Source organism: Talaromyces proteolyticus, assembly GCF_021365285.1.
Source record: "Talaromyces proteolyticus strain PMI_201 chromosome Unknown BGW36scaffold_3, whole genome shotgun sequence".
NCBI classification, from domain to species: Eukaryota; Fungi; Ascomycota; class Eurotiomycetes; order Eurotiales; family Trichocomaceae; genus Talaromyces; species Talaromyces proteolyticus.
The window spans coordinates 679,690-698,166 of NW_025764279.1; the positions used below are offsets into that span (position 1 = coordinate 679,690).

The window sequence follows — 18,477 nt, forward strand, 5'->3', positions numbered from 1 at the left end:
CTATTTCTCGCCATACTTTCCGTACTCTTGCTGCCATTTCAGTAAATGTCGAGTGAGTACGTCCATCATCTCGACGCTGCTGAGGTCCTTGAAGTCTCGCTCCTTTCCTGCCACCTCGCCGTCAGTTACCGAAGCGGTGGAGCCGTCTGTGGATGCGCCTTCGCCGTTCATGCTGAGCAGATTGCCCAATTGCTCCTGAACCCCCTTCACCAAGGCTGTGCGAGAGCTGTTCTCGTTCCCACTCCCATTGCCGTCTGGTGGGGTCACTGTCTCCCCGCTCGCAGCCATCTCGACCTGCATGCGTGAGATGAAGTCGAGAATGGCAGCAACTCGTCTCTTCATCTCATTCATTGACGTACGATGAGGGTTTAAATGACGAGCTTTCCCGGCCTTTCCGGTCTCTGTGCCATTAGCATGGATTCCGTTGGGCCCCCCCATATTGGGCGAATCTCGGCCATTATCACGATATTGCCCCCCGTGAGGTGAGTTTGGCGAGTTGATACTATCCCCATTAGTGTCACGGTCTCGTGTGTATTGATTACGTCCTACTCGACCTCCTCGACGGGCTGGAGGGCGACCGGATTTTCGTATTGATTGACGTGGAGGAGGCACTGGCTCGGCGGGTTGGATTGGGGTTTCTGGAGCTGTTTCTGAGGGCTCAGGCTCGTTCGGTACGGGGACCGACGCAGGAGGTTTTGTGGGTGATGCTTCGATTTCATGGTCGGATTCTATACCATCACCGTTAGAAGTGACCAATAAATTTTAATGAAGATTGTTCTTACCATCTCCTTTTCTCTTCTCTGATCGAGATTTCCTTCGGGTGGCGGTTTCTGGACGCTCTGTTTCCTGCTCTTCTGGCTCTTTTGTCTCCTTATCTCGTTGGTTGCGAGCAGGAGGGGCTCTCTTAGGTCTATTTGCACCGTTTAACCTTGCCTTTTCCTCGTCTTCAGACACTGGTTGTGAAGCGGGGTTGCTATTTGACAAACCGGAGGGTGACTGTGAGCTCGTTCGGGGACGCTTAACACCTTCTTTGTGACTAAGGACGATGAAGTCAGTCAAACATTTTTTATTGTAACAGGTAATGCGCAACTTACGCTTCACTGTCGCTTCGACTTCGTTTTGTTCTCCGAGAGCCTGTCTCGTCATTGCTCATCCTGGTCTCCTCCTTACTTTCTTCTATAGCCCGTCGAAGGAGCTCCTCTTCGTCGTAAGCGGCATCCCGACTATTCATTGTAGAACGGCGTTTAGGATTATCGCTCTGGCGAGACTTTGAGTCACGGGCTGGGCGCGATGTATCCCTCGAAGATTCTCGTGACGGCGACCGGGGGCTGGCAACGGGCGCAACGGGTAGGTATTGGGATGAAAATTGGCTAAGATAGCGTAAGCGTTTTTCCCACATAATAGCAAATTTAAGCCATGACAGATCTAAAGCAAGAAAATAATAGAAGGAGATATCGCGGGAGATTGGGACAAGTAAAATTACTGTGCCGTTGGGACCAAAAGGTCAGATGGCGGTGGGGGTAGGATGCCAGTGAGGGGGGAAGCAGTGTGGTCATCTGCGAGCTAAATGTGAAGCTCGTGCAGAGCGTATGTGTGGTTCAATTTGTATAAATCATTGCTGACTTACCCATTCGGCTCACTGGTGATCTTGTGAAGATCTTTGCGACACTGCTCGCAAAAATACTCATCGGGGCTCATAGCCTCGTCCATTATACCAACACAACCGCCATGCTGCCATACTTTGCATGAATCGCATTGAATGAACATGCTTCCTATCTCATCGCTTAGAGGATCGGACTCTGTCGTCGCTATCTTAGAGCTTTCCTTGCCTCCCACTGGGTTGCCTTGCTGAGAGACGGCCTCTTGACGAGAGGGGGGAGTCCTGGATACTCCTGCTGCCCACACAGGCACCTCGTTATTTCTTCCTCCTCGTTCTCATCGTCGTCGGCATCAGCGTCTTCGTTACCTTTGGGGAGGTCGTCGCTGTCATCATCTTGTGCATGTTGGCGCTGGCGCGTTTGTGGGAGATCGGGTTTGCCGTCCGACTCGTCGAGGGACTGGGAACCCTGGGGTGACGATAATTTATGATTCGAGCGAGTACTTCGTTCGCCACGACCGAGGGAGTTTCCTGATGAGCTGTTGGAGTTTGTGTGCTGGAGGAGGGCGGGTGACGGTTGTGTGGTGCGAGCTCGAGAGGATCGACGAGGGGACATGGTCACGATTCAATCGTGCAATGGGAGGGGGTCCAGTAGAAGGAGGCTTCTGAGTAGAAGATCCAGCGTTCGGAAGACAGCTGAGGAAGTGATCTCAAAACACTAACAGCAAAGCTGTTTCGCACGCGCTGGACGAAGGACAGTAGAACTTGAGCGCTCTGGGGCTCGGCCAATGGCCGATGGGAAAATTTGATCAGACAATTGCAAGAGGTCGGGCAGTGTTGATGCCGGTTCCAAGGAGGTCGTCTGGCAGCAGGCAGCGAAACTACATAGTCTGGGTGCTGGAGGTGGATTTGGTGGGGAGAGCGAGAATTGAGCGAGGGCGAAAGACTAGAGTTGACCTGGGATGGGGGGAAAAGAAGACGGGACGGGATGGCTGGCCGCCCTTGGGGTTTTGCTCGCGTTCGCCGGATCGCTGCCCGTTCTTCGCGTAGTAGCAGTGCCTTCCCCGCTCGAAACACCCAAAGAAAGCATTGAGCAGCCTCCCGGAGCCAGAACGGCCACCCATGCGTCCCTGTTGTCGCTGCTCTCGAGCTATTGTTTATCACCGATATCCTCCAAAAAGGCATTGTGGTTGGAAGCGGTGCTCCTCGCATCATCCTGACGCCTGCTCTGGTGGGCTTTTGCCTCCCCAACCTCCTTCGCTGACGAGACAGACCACGCTCACAACAGCCGGAGAGTCCCAACAACATGGACGCATTGTGTACAGTTATCTCACACACTTACTTAAATCTAGCTCCTCGTCGGTCGTGACCGTTACTTAGCTGTTCTGCTCGCATCGTGCGTGATCCGCTACACCGCCTTGACGTTTTGTCGATTTGGACCTCTGCTGGCATGCACATTGTCACGCTCCTTGGAAGGACAGTTTATACTGGCATATTACAAGATGGTGGATAGCAATGGTATAACCCGAGCTCGTGGGACTAGAAAGTGGGAACCCCCAGGGCGTTTCCAAACGAGCATAGAGCGTAGCCTGCACAGATTCACTACGGTTCCTCTAAGAGCTTCAGGCACGGCCAGGAACAGGTCTAGGTTCCCCTTAGGTGTCTGGATAGCTTACAGCCTTGTCAGGAAACACACGTCAGTGATAGGACTGGAGAGTTGTAAACTAGGCTAGCAATATCAATCCCCTCAGGACCTCTGAACAGAAACAGGGGGTAAAGAAGTATTTCCGGGTTCCCCCCGCCCGAGCGAGCCGCAGATAAATGATAGATGATAGATGATAGATATCTAATGCTATGCTAAGCACGCCACGGCAGGAATGGCACGTATTTCTAGAGCATCGAGGATCGAGTATAGTCATTAATAATCAACGTCATCTGGCGCTGTGCTGGCACTGCGGGCATCCCTGAGCGCCGGGGGAGCTTCGGCTAATCTGGGATTAGCGCGGCATACCCGAGTGGCCGCCACGGTCCCAGCAATCACTAATACTACTGTCTAATGTGTAGTGACTTCACTTCAGAGTCTCTCCCCATTCCCTCCTGCTACCCTGCCTCGTTCACGACCCGGAAGATCCCCTCATCTGTATTCCCCTTCTGGACTGTGTGTTTTTGTCTGTCCATTTCGGCTCGTCGGGTTGCGTCAGCCGCCTCTCCAGCGTGCTTTCGTCTTTTCGTGATTTGTCGTCTCCTTAAAAGTCTTCGTGGAAGGTCGTTGGATAATTTGCCTGCCTGTGTGAGTTGCACCTAGATATCTTCACCAAGATGTCTCTCAAATCCTCATTGTTGCCTACGTTTTACCTGGCTGCTCCTTTGCCTGGCCTTCGCTCCACCCCTCATTCTAGCAATTTGGGCCTGTTCGCTGCCGTGAACGTCGCTGATATCATACGTCTCAGTTTGGATAGTATTTTGACGTGACCTTCGAGCTTGACAAGACTCTTTTTTTTCTCGAAGAAACGAAGGAACCGGATATATTTGAATAAAGAAAGGAAGACCAGCAAATTTCGCAATTTCGTGGCAACCATTGGTGTTGGGAGATAGGTTGTGTGTCAACGGGCAATATGGCTGCCACAATGAGTACGTCTTCTCTTACTCGCTCCTGACGTTATATTCTTCTACTAGATTGTCAGATTGCGCTTTGCACGACTTTTTGTTTGAAGTTTGCTACGTGGTCAATGCATTGGGATGATATACGAAAGGCCTGCTAATTGATTTCGCCTAGGTGGAACATATGCTGCCTCGCCGGATACACCGTCTCCTGTCTACCCTGACCGCCTGATTCGACCTCTACCGAAACGTCCATTGCGGTCTCGGCTATCCCCAGACGCTGCAGGAACTATTCTGTTCCCTCCTGCACCACCTGTCTCTCAACTTTTTTATGGCTCCTATCCGGAGCATGAGGAATCTCGTGATAACAAAGTGTACATGCAACAGCAACACTCCGTGAACTCTTACAGGCATGATAATAGCCCTGACAGAGATCAACGACATCCATACGAGAATGGCATCTCCGAGGTAGAGAGTGGTGATGAAGGGAGTCCCGTCGTAGTCCGCCGTAGTGCTGGCTTCCGAGGATCATCACTATCACCTTCAACTCCTGTTCCAAATGGGCAGGTGCAACTAATGACCCAGTCATCTCCTGGTGGTGCTGACGGTTACGATGCGTTTGAAAACACCAACAACAAGAAGAAGCGAAAGATCCCCACTTCTGGAACTTTGAACAGTCATCATTCCAGTCTTACTTCAGAGCATGCTACTGCGGGGATATCTGGGTCTACCACGGGGTCGCCCGCGACCTTGGCTGATTCTGGGGCTGGTACATACTATGGTTCTGGTAGTCCTGCTACCTCGAGTGTTGGAAATGGTATATCTGGGCCAGGACGTGGTCGCTACGGACGTCACGCACCACGCGCTATTGGCATCCGTAATTCCCTTCCTGTTCATTCTCAGAACGCTTGGCTTGGTGGACGACCTGGTAGTAGTCGCAGGGATCTTCTATCATCCTCGCACCAAGGGACAGGTAAATACCACAGTTTGATTAACCTTCGTGAAGACTTTTTTCACTGACAATCGACCAGGTGAGAAGTCAGACCAGGGCATCATTTCCACAGCAATCGCAAACGCGGCCGCTCTTTCGCCTTCAACAAAAGGGGGAAACAATGTCAGCTTGCTTGAACAACAAGCTAGTAAGACGTCTCCTACCAAAACTCAATTTACCTTTACGTGCGAGTCGGATAGCTCCAAAAACATCGCTTTGCATCCTCCGAATCCCTATCCGCTGTCTCATCAACGCATTCCAAATCCCTCCATGCCAGCAACAACACCGAACTCGCGCGACTTTGCTACTCAAGGCACACAAACCAGTCCTCATATGGGTGCTGTCACTAGCCAACAACAATCAGTCCCTGGTACCGGTACTCCCTCTCATAATCCAGGTCAAAGGCCTAGACGGTCTCGGGATAGCATCTATGCTCTTGCAGCTCGCCGCCGCAAAATCCAACAGCATTATGCCAACGCTCACAATCCACCGAGTCCGGAAGACCTGTGGATTTGTGAGTTTTGCGAGTATGAAACCATATTTGGCGAACCTCCCAGAGCACTTATTCGACAGTATGAGATCAAAGACCGGAAGGAGCGCCGCCGTTTGGCTGAGAAAAGACGTCTTCTCGAAAAAGCGAAAATGAAGGGACGAAAGAATAAGAAGGCAACGAAGAATTCAGCAAAGCATCCGAATGCTCAACAACCGACTCATCACCACCACTCTGATCATCATCACATGGATTCGCCGCATCCTGATGATTACCTAAATGGATATGATGATGATGTTCCCCCGATGACTGCCCCTGCTCCTCCGCAACAGAATGTAAACCGACCACCGACTGTTACATCGAACGCGGGTCGACCGCCTCCTCTTGCAGAGCCAATTCTACCCGAAGGCACAGGTGGTAGCAGAGGCATGAATCGGCCAGCCTGAGGAATCTGCCGAGTAGATAGACTTACTGCCCATGTACTTCCAGCTGTCTCTTTCCAAACCCAGCACGCCCAGGAATGTGGGTGCGGAGTAGACCGATCTTCAAGACATGCTGGTCAACGATATAGAGACATTTCTATCTATCAGGTTCATTTTCTCATCATTTATGTTTCGGTGGCATCGTTTTTCTTGGGTATCGAATTTTCGCCTTTTCTCTTTCACAATCGCCTCTCCAAATTTTTTTCACGATTTTCTTTTCTTCCTTACATAAAGCATCAGCATAGCGTCAGCTGATCGAGGGCAGTCAGCATCATGGTGTCAGTCCCGTACCAGACTTGTTCTTATTTTTGAGCATGAGAAGGAAGTAATGGCGGTCGGGTGTGATTTTTTTCTTCTTCGGTGGGATTTCGGAATACTGAAATATTGGATACCATGTGGTGACTCCAGGTTATCTGACATTTACTGTCTGCGTAGTTGGATTCTCTGTTGGGTGTACCTATTTACGCCATGCAGTGGTACTCGGGGCAGGTTCTTCAGGCCTGGATAGCTCCTGAACTGCCAAGGATACTACTATCTATACTGTCCATATAAACAACGTACAATGAACAAATTGAAACAAAAATTTTCGTTCGACAGTAGTGGTTACTTAGTAGGAGGAGTAGGGACTGGGGTACTGTCGAGACCTAATTGTGTGCTACTTTCAGCGACAAGATGTAGAACCAGAGTATAACTAACATTTACCATGCAAAACAACGATAGCCAACCAATGGCTCGCACCAGCAGATACTCTATGCTCTACGCGAGCAGAGTATTAATAGACATCTTTCTCAATCGTACGACGTTTGAGACGAGTATACTTCGAGTCGCGACAGCCAATCAATGGGCCGTCACTGATCGCTGCTAAAATGACGTCGGCGCTTAACCCAAGGCTACGTCCCGCAGCCATCTTCCTCCGCTTCTTCTTCTTTCACTGGATGACGCTCCTTGCACGGGTATGCTTGACCTGCGCTGCTGATCAGTGCATCGGTTGGTTCTGCAGCGACAAGTTCTGTTTCTCCACACTCCGTCAGTGGCAGCAGTCCGTCGCCTCGATTCGCTGTTTCCTGTCTTGCATCATGGTCAAGACACGATGGCCTCTTGCCTCCTGGGCTATATTTACCTTTGTCGTGGACACCAACTGTGCGGCGGCTACAGTCGAGCAAATGACCGTTGACCCATCACTAGGCGTGTCTTGAAACCGAGACGTCCTCTTCCTGGACATCGAGACTGGGGATGTACACACGCGGCATCTAAAAAAGGCACACATGAATTAGGAAGTTTGGCGGCATTGATCCTTTCTGACACAGTTCAGAGACCTGAAGATTCTTGATCTCTTGTTTCAGGCGTGGGTGAGACGCGAAAGTCATATTTTAAGACTTGGACACGATTAATATAAGACTGGTACGTCCGTCCATCAGGGCTTTGTCTTCAATCAGTCATCAGTCAATCACTATTGTTCTACCATTGTTTCCTTTCTATTGATTCATATTCCTTTCTCTATTGTCCATCTGAATTAGTCCTTGGCCTATTGAATAGCTGCCAACTTCTTTGGATCTTCATCTTGCCATCATCCACCTGAGTCATACACAAGCCACATAATTCTTTCATTAGCAAGCAGAACTGCCATTCTTGTGGCCCTCAACAGTCATTTGCAGTCATACTCTCCATTCATAAAGAGGCGCAGCGCGCTCTTAACTGTTACACCCTAGTCCTCCTCGAACAACTCTCCTAACGCACATACTCATTTCATCCACAAAATGTTTTTCTTCGTCTTCAAACTCCTTGGATTTGGTGTTAAACAAGCCAAAAAGCGCAGGAACGGCGGCGGCCAGCACGACGGCTGGTACAACAACGGTAATCGCGAGATGCAATCCACACCAGGCCAAATGCTGCGCGGGCCCGGTGACCGACCAGCCAGCATATTTCTTCTCGACACTATCCTCCGCTTCTTCCAATTCGTCATGGGGCTTACCGTCATTGGTCTATACGGCGTCGACATCCACCACGCGCACGAGAAGAAAGTGCACGCCGACTCGAAATGGGTGTATGCCGAAATCACTGCGAGCATCGCCACCATCACAGCGACGATCTACTTGCTGTTGCCATGCTGCATGAAATCCCGTTCCTTCGCCAGGATCCATGCCACGCATCTCCCGTCGTTTGTCTGGGAGGGCATCATCTGCATTCTGTGGTTGACGTTATTCGGTATTTTCGGGAAAATGTACATTGGTGAAAACCCAGAGGGTGATTCGGGTATCACGCGCATGAAGCATGCGGTTTGGGTGGATCTGACGAATCTCTTGCTCTGGGCTATCTCGGCTACTTGGTGTGGTTTGAGATGGTGGAAGGGCAAGGCCACGGCGCCGGAGCCATTTGAGAGTGACAAGATTTACGAACCTCAGCCACCACTTCAACCCCCTCCTCCTCAATATCCTCCTCAATAAGCCGTCCACACCATCGTCATCTATTGATACCACGATAGTGGCTGAAAGCGGGAGAATGGGGGAAGAGATGCAGAAACGCTGGTGCCGTTGGATCTGCAGCCTTTTCTTTGCATCATTTTTATCTTTGCTCAATAGCTTCATAGCTGTGCGCCGTTCTGGTGGTTTCATGTTAGTCTTTACTACTGCATAATACTTGGCGTTGTGTCGGCGTTGGCATGTAATGCCTTATCTCGCATTCATTAATTGGGATATAATTATTTGAATAAATGGTGTTCGAATGTCATTGGTCGTTATCATAAAAGTAACACCTAAACTATGGTCCAGCTGTAGTATTAATATACAAACAAACCTGAACTTTCAAGTAGTGGGGATACTATTTCCTCTCGGAAATTTCTCTTAAAAGGAATCTCTAGCCGTCTATTTGGACTTCATCAGACTGCTCAACCGCTCTCCAACCTGCCCTGGTGACTGTTTTGACACAGAGAAAACGCCGCTGGTAGTCTTTTGCGATGTCGTTATTGACGTCGACGCATACGGCAGAACATCTTTCCCCGCTTGCTGCGTCGATCCACCACCGATCGCTACAGAGGAGGCTACCGAGATTGTTGGACTGGTCATACTCCCATGTTTCGGCAGGACAACATGTCTCGTGGTCGTCGGCGATAAACTGCGGGATGGGCGGCGCGGGCTTGTTTCAGCAGCAGCAGCAATTGTGGGTTGGTTGATGAGGTCTTTGACGTGCGACGAGCTCAGATTTGAGGTGAGTGAAGATGCGCTGAAGACGGATTCCTGGCGTCTGCGGCGCTCGACGAAATGTGTGCGGAAATCCCGGTCCACGAGCGATGTTGGATCTGTTTCGTCGTCGTTTGAAGATGATTGGACGGTATTTTGTTGTTGGGAAGTGGGTGCAGGATTGGGGTTGTTATTTTCATCTAGACTGCGATGTCGGTGCACGCTGCTGGCGTAGAAGTTTGTGGGTGGCGGGCTTGTGGAGAGAGATGCTGCGAGAGAAGGCTGTTTTGAAGATTGTGTGGATATGATGTCGTCGCCACCGAGTTTCAGATATGATAGTGATTGCCAGAGGGCCTCAGGTTCGGGTTCAGGCACTTGACATGGTCAGTATACCGACGAACATGGAAAATCAGTCAGCTAGATGACCTACCCTTTGCGTGGGACAGTGCCTCCTCTGTCAATTCCTCGATTATGGCTTGCTTTGGTGCGATTTTCAGCTCGAGCAGAGCCTCGTCTTCAGGCTCGATCGCCGGAGAAGTCAGCGGAGACGTCTGCGTGGACTTTCGTCTTATGAGTACGCCTCGACGTCTGGACGAGGCCGAGGTGTTTGCAATAAAAGTGGGTTTCTTACGGCCCTGCTTTTGGGCTGTATTGGTGCTGTCAACATTTGAAGATGCTGTTGTTGTCGCAGTTACGGTTGCTGCCGTCGCAGGACTCTTACTATTTGTCGGCCGCTGGCTTGGCTGGTCCGGGATTATGATACGGGCTGTTTTGTAAGATGATGGTTCGCTAGGTGGTTGACTTTTCTTCCCTCCATTTGAGTTCTTGAGGATAGGTGGGAGAGGGGATTTGGCGTCCTTCTTTGGTGCTGGTTTAGCCGTGTTACGTTCGTGGGTGATGGTTAGTATTGTGACTTGAGTCGTGTCGTTGGATCGCGATTCAGTAGTCTTTCGGTGATGCATTAGTTCGAGACATATAGGATCGGTTTTGATATACACACCTTTGAAAGCGTATCCGGTGATTTGGTGTGAAATGTGCTGTCTTCATGGATTTCCATAAACAGCGTCGCCAAAGTCACGCCTGATACCCTCTTCAGCAGCTCGGGATTACCCCAGATCCTCCAGAAGAGATTCTCCAGTCTACGCACGACACGATCTTGGATTTTGGAGCTTTGCGTGGTGTACACTGTATCTATTAGCTTTGCTTTTTGTGCATAATTGATGGGGTAGTCAGGTACCCTTCCATAGGTGAGCAATGTCATCCACGCTCACAGCACCAGCCTTCTCGAGCCCTGTGGTCAGCTTATCAGTGGCAGTGACCACGCCGGCAGGGATTCTTTGATTCATTGCAGCCAATACGACAGCCCAGAGCTGACGCACTTGGGTTGTAGTAATAAGTAGGATTATGTTCAATGACACTACATGGTTCAGAGTCACCCGTCGTGCTGAGTGGTATCTGTCTGCCTGCTGGTGTACTTTGAAACAGTCAAAGCTGGGTTGAGCGGATGTGCTTCGAAGAAAGGGATGGTTGTTGGATCATGTCTGTGTCAACGTGCAAGTAGCTGGCGAGAGAGAGAGAGGGAGACCCCAGCAAATGATGTAAGCGGTCCTTACATAGGATATGCAGGCAGCCACCGTGGAGCTGAAAGCAGGATCTGGAGAATTCCGGGGTCAAGCTGTGGGGAACAGCAGCAATCAGAATATTATCCGTCGATAAAGGATCACAACAAACACAGCCCACTCAAGCGGAGCACGAAGAAAGGGGTGGAAGAGCAATAGCACAAACACCAGAGGGTGACACAGGCGATAAACCTTGCCCTTCTTAATGTTGGGTTGATGTTGACGTCGACAGGCGGTCTGAAGCTCCGAGTCAGACACGTCTCGTCATGATGAACATCGTATTATCCAGATTATCCTCGTTGCTGACTGGGCGGGAGAGTCGGCGGGGACGGGCCGGACGATCGTTTTGCTTTTCTTTTTCTTTTTCTGTGCCTTTTTCCTGGTTCGTGTGGATTTGGATTTGGATTTGGATTTGGATTTGGATTTCAATCAAGATTCAAAAGGCGTTGGGAGTCTGACCGCGAGTGAGCCGCACAGATGCAGGTCAAGTCAGGTCAGGTCAAGCTTGAGATGGGCTGGGCTGTTGGCCAACGTCGAGGATAAAGACGAATAAGGTGTAAACGGCATGCCACGTATGAAATTAGTTATGGTGCGACGGGTTGGGAATGAAGCCAGTTAGATGGGCAAGAAGGTCACGACAGAAAGAAAGCAGCTGCGAGTATCCATCCTATCTGAAGACAGCCGCCCCCACTTGCCAGCACGACCAGCTCAGCCCAGCCCAGCCCGGATCGAATCGAATTGATGCTGTTTCACCGCTCGAAGAGGATTGTTTACCCTCATGGTCAGTTGACCTTCCTCGCTATCCCACAGGGCGCCGACCCCGAATGCGCCGGCCCAATAGCTGGTCAATTGATGCCGGCACACCATGCGTCGTATCATATGGATGTATTGATTGATACGATCTACACGATAGCCCTATAAGATCTATGGCCGATAAGCACGATTATTCATATGCGAAACCGTACAGTACTGCGCTATGATCAGGGAGGTTAGTGGGAAGTGGCAGCACCCCCTGGTCGCAGGTCGAAAAAGCAAGCCGATTCAAGCCGCCGGGATCACAGCAATAATACAACAACTATAACAAGATTTATTTTAAATACAAGGGCCGCGCTTGCCGATGAGACGCAGATGACAGGATCCGTCTTCCGCTCACCTCCCGCCAAAAAAAAAAAAAAAAAACATGCTATCGCGGCTCGCACGAAATTAAATCATAATAATATTACTTTCTTCTATTCCTTTGCTTTTGATCGGCCCCCCAAGCTGCGTAACCCGTCCTTGTGTCGGCATCGGCCAGCACCGACCGAATATTCTAGTCCAGCACAGGATCTGTCCATGTATGGAACTGCGCATTATTGAAATGGGATTATATTTCATAGCTCATACTAAGGAGTCAGCACACCTCCAGTAACCGGGCAGCGTCGGCCCGTTTGGACTTGCAAAAGCCGAGTATTATCCGTGTGAATAAAGAATCAGTAAAGTATCGCCGTGCGGGCAACGGTGATCATATTAGTTCGGGTATCAGTCGCAACCTCTAATAAACAACTATCCGGTAGCTCCCAAGACAGGCAGTAATGGTAATAATAATAATAATATAACAAAGGCAAATATCATGCACAACGAATGCAAAAGACCGCTCTAGTCGAATACACCGTCTATAACCTGAGCCGAAACATATGAAAACAACAGATCAAAAAATCAAAGTTGACATGCTTGACAAAGCGACACACAAACAATTCAAAGCTTTTTTCCTTGTTTTTGGGCGGCAGCTTAGGTGACAGTGTATCCACCGTCAACGCGGAGATCGGCACCGGTGATATAACGCGATGCGTCACTGAGCAGGAAAGTGACGGCACCCATCAGGTCTTCTGGCGTGCCCATCTTGCCTTGAGGGATGAGCGACGTCCACTTCTTGTTCAATTCGGGGTTCTCGTCTAAGATCTTCTTCGTCAGGGCAGTCAGCATGTAACCCGGGCTAATGCAGTTGACGCGGATGTTGGCGCCCGCCCACTCGACAGCGAGCGAAGCGGCCAAGTGCCGGACTGCGGCCTTGGCGGCGTTGTACGGGGCCTGGGGCTGGGGAACATTGACGATGGCGCCAGACATGCTGCCGATCATGACAATGCTTCCAGGAGCATTGCGCTCCATCAAGTGCTTGGCAATGCCGGTGGCGAAAAGATAGGTTCCGTCCACATTGACTCCCCACAGCTTCTTGATGCGGTCGTATGGGTAGGAGATGGCGTCGAAGTTTTCGGTGAATCCAGCCGAGGTGACCAGGTGGTCGATTTTGCCATGTTGTGCGATGATATCGGCGAGCACATTGTTGACCGAGTCGGGGTCGGACACGTCGGCGTAGTGCGCGGTAACTCTAGGAAGCCTGGTAGAGATTAGCTTTCGTCCCAAAGAAGATTGATTAGAAAAAAGGCAACTTACTCTTCCAGGCCGGGATTCTCCTCTTTGAATTGAGCGACAAGCTTCTTAGCCTGGTCCTCAGCCTCCTCCTCTGTAATTGAGTCAGCAGCTGGTTCATGACAAATCAAACACTAATTTGTAGAGGACACACTGTTCAAATCGACAATGGCCAGGTCAGAGCCAGAAGCCACCAATGCCTGGCCCATGACAAGACCGAGGCCACGAGCACCTCCAGTCACGACACTGACCCTGTTCTCGAGCGAGAACGAGGCTAGGGTGCGCTTGAAATGCATGCCACCGCGGCCCTGAACGACCGGGGAGCGAGGCATCTCCTCGTCGGCGGGATACTCGATAACCACGCTGTCATCGGTACGAGCAAAAGCACCTTCGTGGGCCCCAGAGGCGCCCTGGGGAGTATCTGTTGTTAAGCGTTTCTTGGGGTCCTCGTCTTTCTGCAGGCGGGCGGTGGTGGACAGCGCCCGGGTGTTGATTGTGAGGGAAGGTCGGACAGGTCGGACAGCTGGGCGAGCGACCTGGCTGGCGGCGCGGAGCGCCTGGCGAGCAGCGGCGGGCTTGAAGAAGCTGGCCATGGCGTGTGAAAGGGATGCGATGATGAGAGGAGAGTGCGAGAGGGAGTGTGTGAGACAAGAAGATGCGAAAAGGAAAGAGAGGAAAGACGGGGGCGGGTCCAGCAATAAATAGGGACGGTTTGCAGACAATTAATGATTACTGTACTGCTTTTTAAGCGGAGAATTTCCGACGGATGGCAAAAAAAAGGTCTGAGCTTGCAGGCTACTATTAATATTAGATTTTTTTAAAATTTTTTTGTCGAGGCGATCCTGGGTCGACAAATCTGATAGCTTGCTGTGTCCACACGCCAAGTGTCGCCGCGGATTACCAGGGGTGAGGAATGCAGCACCGCAGGAACAATGAATGCAGGCATTGCCTTTGCCAGTGCACGATAATTACACTGCAATGCAGCTCTATCTGGTGTCTCTACATTTATCCAGTCTGCTGTTACCCAATTGCAGAGTCCCGACTCTCGACGAGCATGCTGCTATTCGTATTGCATTCACAGCCGCCATAGCTCCGGATACTAATACAGCAATACTACTAATAATAAGTGGTGCGTGAGCTTAGCAGTGGCAGTTGGCGGGCCCAGACCAAGCGGGGCCCGCCTCGATGGATCGGTACACGCCCCCAGCGTCCCCACTGCAGGCAGCCAGTCGGACCGCCAACTCACAGTTCCCAGCCCACTATATCTAGGGACGTGGACAGCCAACGGGGCGGCCTCCACCATCCACGCCCCTGGAACAGCGCTTATAAGAATGGTTGTTTATGGAGGGCCAGGGCTACCCCCGCGTGAGCCGCCGCGCGCGATGGTTGGCTCTCTGTTGCCGATCGGCCAGCTCCTAGTGACCTGCTCAGTGGCCTGCTCTGGATTACCGCATTGATCGGGTCCGCATGACCAGGCGAAAATTTCCCATAGGCTGTGACTAGCCGCATTGCGCCAACGCTCGGGGGCGGCGATCCGGTGATCTGCCCATCTCACTTAAGTCTGACAGTGTAGCACGCCTGCTCCTTAATAATAGCGACGCGCAAGTATTACAGTTCAGCATTATTCTGATGCTTAATATACCCCAGACTCACCGCTGTTCTGTGCATCTGTCTGTGCAGTAACCCGTCACACTGTTCTTAACCTTGGTTTTTTATTCAGCAATTCGCTTGTAAATTGGCTTGAAATTAGGTCCATTGACAAGTGACCTCGTGACCTGTTTGGCTTTGTGGCTTGCCGAGGAGCTCGCTACTATCATGTTTGGCATTGTTTGAATAATACGGCTACATCCTAGTCTTATTGCGCGTTCCAGAAGCACAGCTTACGTTTCACTAATATCAATTGATCAATTGATTATTGCACAATTAGTCATACCGCAGAGTAGTGACACGTCGGCAGTTTTTATTTTATTTTTTTCTCTCCAGCGTGGAGTTGAGCTGCACTAGGATTAGAGCTGTCAATTGTACTAGTAATAAGTGCTCCGTACTAGCAGACTGATTATCAATTTTTATTATTTATCATTTTCCTCTGGCAGCAAGCTCTACGGGTAGCTAACATTCGAGTTTTGAACTATTGGTAAGCGCAGTCGGCAGTCAGCTGACCAGCTAGAACAATAAAGAAAGAATCCCCCAACAATGCACATTACCCACGCCTCGTCCAGCCCATAGATAGCGAATAGGTATAGTAATAAATGAATAAATAAACAAACAAATAAATATTATGTCTCGGCAAATTCGACTAGGGGCGTACCACTCTTGCATTGGTCCTGCACGCTTTGTTAGCCAGGCCCATCAAGCTTCCATCGAACGCGCTAAGAAGCCGCCTAGAAGCCACCTAGAAACCCGCCCAAAGCATAATTTGCGGGGCCTCATCAATTAAATTTTTACAAAGTCAAAATAGTCAAAGAATGGCGTCATGACGTTACTCTCTCCAGTTATACTGGGGACGGATGGGGTAATGATGCAGTGGCATCGAACATAACAAATAAGAAAAGATAAGAAAGAACTTACTCCCTTTCGGTGCACGACTCGCGAAATCGTCCCATCCTGCGGGCTGCGGATCACCGTCTCCATCTTCATGCTTTCGATTACCACCAGCGGTTGATCCTTCTCCACCACCTGCCCCTCCTGCACCTCCACGCTCAGGATTTTACATGGCATCGGCGCCAGCACGCTGTTAGCGGCGTCCTGGATTCCCAGCGCCTTTTCCATCCATTTGCTGCGTGGCACTGAGAATCGGTACTGTTGTCCACGCTGGAAGGCCACGATGAGCTCTTCGTCTTGCACCACCGTCGTGTCGAGTCGCGTCTGGGGGAAGAAAGACGTGATGCGTCGCGACGCCCTGTCGTTTTGGCTGCTCACCTGCTCGAATGTGCGCCCGTTGACCGTCACGTCGAACTTACCATTGCCGAGCTGCAAAACTTGCACCTCGTGAGTGGGATTGGTGGCTCCAGGAGCGGACGAAACCAGCTCGGTGAACACGAACTGTCGCTGCTGGTAACTAGGGCTGAATCCGAGTGATGAGCCAGAGACCTTCGGGTCTGAGCTGTTTATCAGACTCGCCAATCCAATCTGTGCTAATACTTCGTCTCCAGCAGGCTCCCTGACGAATAGTTCCTCGCGATGTTTTTCGATGTATCCCGTTTCGACCGCCCCCGATACGAAATCCGGGCTCTTGCATATCGTTTTGAGAAATTCAATATTGGTGATCGGCCCGGCAACTTCATACTCTGCCAATGCCATTGAGAGGTTGCGCAGTGCTTCCTCCCGATTGGCACCTCGGACAATCAATTTGGAAATCATTGGGTCGTAATGCGCAGATACTTCGTCCCCGGCCACAAACCCAGCGTCGATACGAACGTCGTCCGTCTCTCTTGGGGTGCGCACGTGGAGTAGTCGCCCAGAGTCAGGGATGAATCCCTGATCCGGGTTCTCTGCATATATTCTGGCCTCAATCGCATGCCCGCTTACTGCGATTTTAGCCTCAATCTCTTCTTGGGTCAGTGGAAGCGGCGCGCCCTCGGCGACGAGAATCTGCCAATGAACCAAGTCTTGCCCAGTGACCATTTCCGTCACAGGGTGTTCGACTTGTAGTCGCGTGTTCATTTCCATAAAGTAGAACTCGTCAGTATCGTTGTCGAAAATGAACTCAACCGTTCCAGCTCCTTCGTAGCCGACCGCAAGTGCTGCAGACCTGGCTTTCTCCCAGATATCTTTCCGGATCTCATCCTGAAGATGCGGTGCGGGTGATTCCTCTAGGATCTTCTGGTGTCGTCTCTGGATACTGCAATCTCGCTCTCCTAGCGCAACACAGTTGCCGTGCTTATCTGCGAAAACCTGTACTTCGATATGCCGGGGAGTGGTGATATATTTCTCCACCAACATGTGATCGTTGCCAAACGAATTTTGTGCCTCGAACTTCGCCGAACGCAATTGATCCTGGAACTCTGCCTTAGATCGGACAATTCGCATGCCCTTTCCACCGCCACCCTTAACCGCCTTGATCAGGACGGGGTATTCCATCTTGTCCGCTTCGGCTTCGAGAAATTGCGGGTCCTGATTCGTGCCATGGTATCCGGGGACACAGGGGACACCAGCTGCGGTCATAATTTCTTTGGATCGGCTTCACACATAAGCGGTAAGAACGTAGTGCCCAGGGAAGACTCCAAGTTTCCGCCTACCTTTTATCACCCATATCCTCGATCGCCTTCCATGGCGGGCCAATAAAAACAAGTCCTGCGTTGGTACATTTCTGTGCGAATTCTGAGTTCTCGCTCAACTAGAAAATAAGATTATCAGTAACCGTGTTCGTGCCATTTTGTTTCACATGCTATCACGAACAAAACCGTATCCAGGGTGAACCCCTTGGCAGCCTTCGCGCTTGGCGATTTCTATGATTTTGTCTCCATCTAGATATGCCGATGTATCGCCCAAATTAAAGGCGTATGGGCTACTTAGCGCGTGCTGCGCTTTGCTGTCGGGATTTGTGTAGAGCGTCGTAACCTTGATACCGTGCTGTGCAGCTGTGCGGCCGACTCGACTGATACCCGATTGATTAGCACTCGTGACAGAAAAAGAGGAAGCTTAGCTCACAGAGCAATCTCGCCGCGATTGGCGATCAGGATAGAATCAAGAATTGTAGACTGCTTCGAAGACGCGGCGGCCGTCGATGCTGATCTCATGCATGGCTTCCCCCGTAGTAGCGCAATGGGCCCCAGCGTGCGGGACGTGCGTAGCATCATGGTGTCTCGTCGTAGGCGTTGCTGCGGAGAGACTGCGGGCTGGCGTCGTTATGTCATGAGAATATACAATTTTTGAAGAGAAGAGTTGGAGAGTCGTGGCTAGTTATTTGGGAAAAGAATGAAGAGAAGCACAAACAGAGAGCGAGCTGCGTGCCAATTGACAGCGACGCTGACCGACGATTGCCGAGTATAAGCGGGCGGCTGGGGTTGCACGATTTCCTTGTGCAGACATCCGGGGAGCGCTTTCTCTAAATAACGCTTTCTTCATTAATTTCTTTTGCTCTTCTAAGCACTTCCTCGCACACATCCCATCGCC

The 18,477-nt window shown here is 50.8% G+C and overlaps 6 protein-coding genes across 6 annotated transcripts; 2 read left to right on the forward strand and 4 right to left on the reverse strand.

Annotated features, from left to right (window-relative positions):
* BGW36DRAFT_394558 (uncharacterized protein) lies at positions 1-2,213 on the reverse strand (the record flags this gene model as incomplete). The annotated part of the gene is made up of 5 exons (XM_046217925.1): positions 1-728; positions 783-1,036; positions 1,095-1,370; positions 1,628-1,848; positions 1,869-2,213. The coding sequence occupies 5 exons, from the start codon at positions 2,211-2,213 to the stop codon at positions 1-3; spliced, it is 1,824 nt and encodes a 607-aa protein (XP_046075114.1).
* Positions 2,214-4,343: 2,130 nt separating this feature from the next.
* On the forward strand, positions 4,344-6,307 carry BGW36DRAFT_104393 (uncharacterized protein). The gene is made up of 2 exons (XM_046209184.1): positions 4,344-5,171; positions 5,230-6,307. The coding sequence occupies exons 1-2, from the start codon at positions 4,577-4,579 to the stop codon at positions 6,123-6,125; spliced, it is 1,491 nt and encodes a 496-aa protein (XP_046075115.1). The 5' UTR covers positions 4,344-4,576; the 3' UTR covers positions 6,126-6,307.
* Positions 6,308-7,705: 1,398 nt separating this feature from the next.
* BGW36DRAFT_104450 (uncharacterized protein) lies at positions 7,706-8,967 on the forward strand. Its single transcript, XM_046209185.1, has one exon. The coding sequence runs from the start codon at positions 7,919-7,921 to the stop codon at positions 8,603-8,605; it is 687 nt and encodes a 228-aa protein (XP_046075116.1). The 5' UTR covers positions 7,706-7,918; the 3' UTR covers positions 8,606-8,967.
* A 55-nt stretch (positions 8,968-9,022) lies between these two features.
* BGW36DRAFT_424046 (uncharacterized protein) lies at positions 9,023-10,683 on the reverse strand (the record flags this gene model as incomplete). The annotated part of the gene is made up of 4 exons (XM_046219914.1): positions 9,023-9,711; positions 9,768-10,284; positions 10,338-10,522; positions 10,575-10,683. The coding sequence occupies 4 exons, from the start codon at positions 10,681-10,683 to the stop codon at positions 9,023-9,025; spliced, it is 1,500 nt and encodes a 499-aa protein (XP_046075117.1).
* A 2,040-nt stretch (positions 10,684-12,723) lies between these two features.
* BGW36DRAFT_289246 (putative D-arabinitol dehydrogenase ArbD) lies at positions 12,724-13,955 on the reverse strand (the record flags this gene model as incomplete). The annotated part of the gene is made up of 3 exons (XM_046210646.1): positions 12,724-13,330; positions 13,387-13,456; positions 13,517-13,955. The coding sequence occupies 3 exons, from the start codon at positions 13,953-13,955 to the stop codon at positions 12,724-12,726; spliced, it is 1,116 nt and encodes a 371-aa protein (XP_046075118.1).
* Positions 13,956-15,420: 1,465 nt separating this feature from the next.
* Positions 15,421-18,374, reverse strand: BGW36DRAFT_104486 (putative 3-methylcrotonyl-CoA carboxylase subunit alpha). The gene is made up of 4 exons (XM_046209186.1): positions 18,013-18,374; positions 17,761-17,959; positions 17,601-17,698; positions 15,421-17,542 (listed from the first exon to the last, which is right to left on the reverse strand). The coding sequence occupies exons 1-4, from the start codon at positions 18,159-18,161 to the stop codon at positions 15,796-15,798; spliced, it is 2,193 nt and encodes a 730-aa protein (XP_046075119.1). The 5' UTR covers positions 18,162-18,374; the 3' UTR covers positions 15,421-15,795.
* Between the last annotated feature and the right edge of the window lie 103 nt (positions 18,375-18,477).

Bases quoted from the DNA above. Each gene is read 5' to 3' on its own strand.
- BGW36DRAFT_104393 (XM_046209184.1), top strand. From the start codon at position 4,577: ATGCAACAGCAACACTCCGTGAACTCTTACAGGCATGATAATAGCCCT. The intron at 5,172-5,229 runs GTAAATACCACA...ACAATCGACCAG, and splicing joins ATCCTCGCACCAAGGGACAG to GTGAGAAGTCAGACCAGGGC.
- BGW36DRAFT_104450 (XM_046209185.1), top strand. From the start codon at position 7,919: ATGTTTTTCTTCGTCTTCAAACTCCTTGGATTTGGTGTTAAACAAGCC.
- BGW36DRAFT_104486 (XM_046209186.1), bottom strand. From the start codon at position 18,161: ATGATGCTACGCACGTCCCGCACGCTGGGGCCCATTGCGCTACTACGG. The intron at 17,960-18,012 runs GTGAGCTAAGCT...ATCGGGTATCAG, and splicing joins AATCGCGGCGAGATTGCTCT to TCGAGTCGGCCGCACAGCTG. The intron at 17,699-17,760 runs GTTCGTGATAGC...CTTATTTTCTAG, and splicing joins TTCACCCTGGATACGGTTTT to TTGAGCGAGAACTCAGAATT.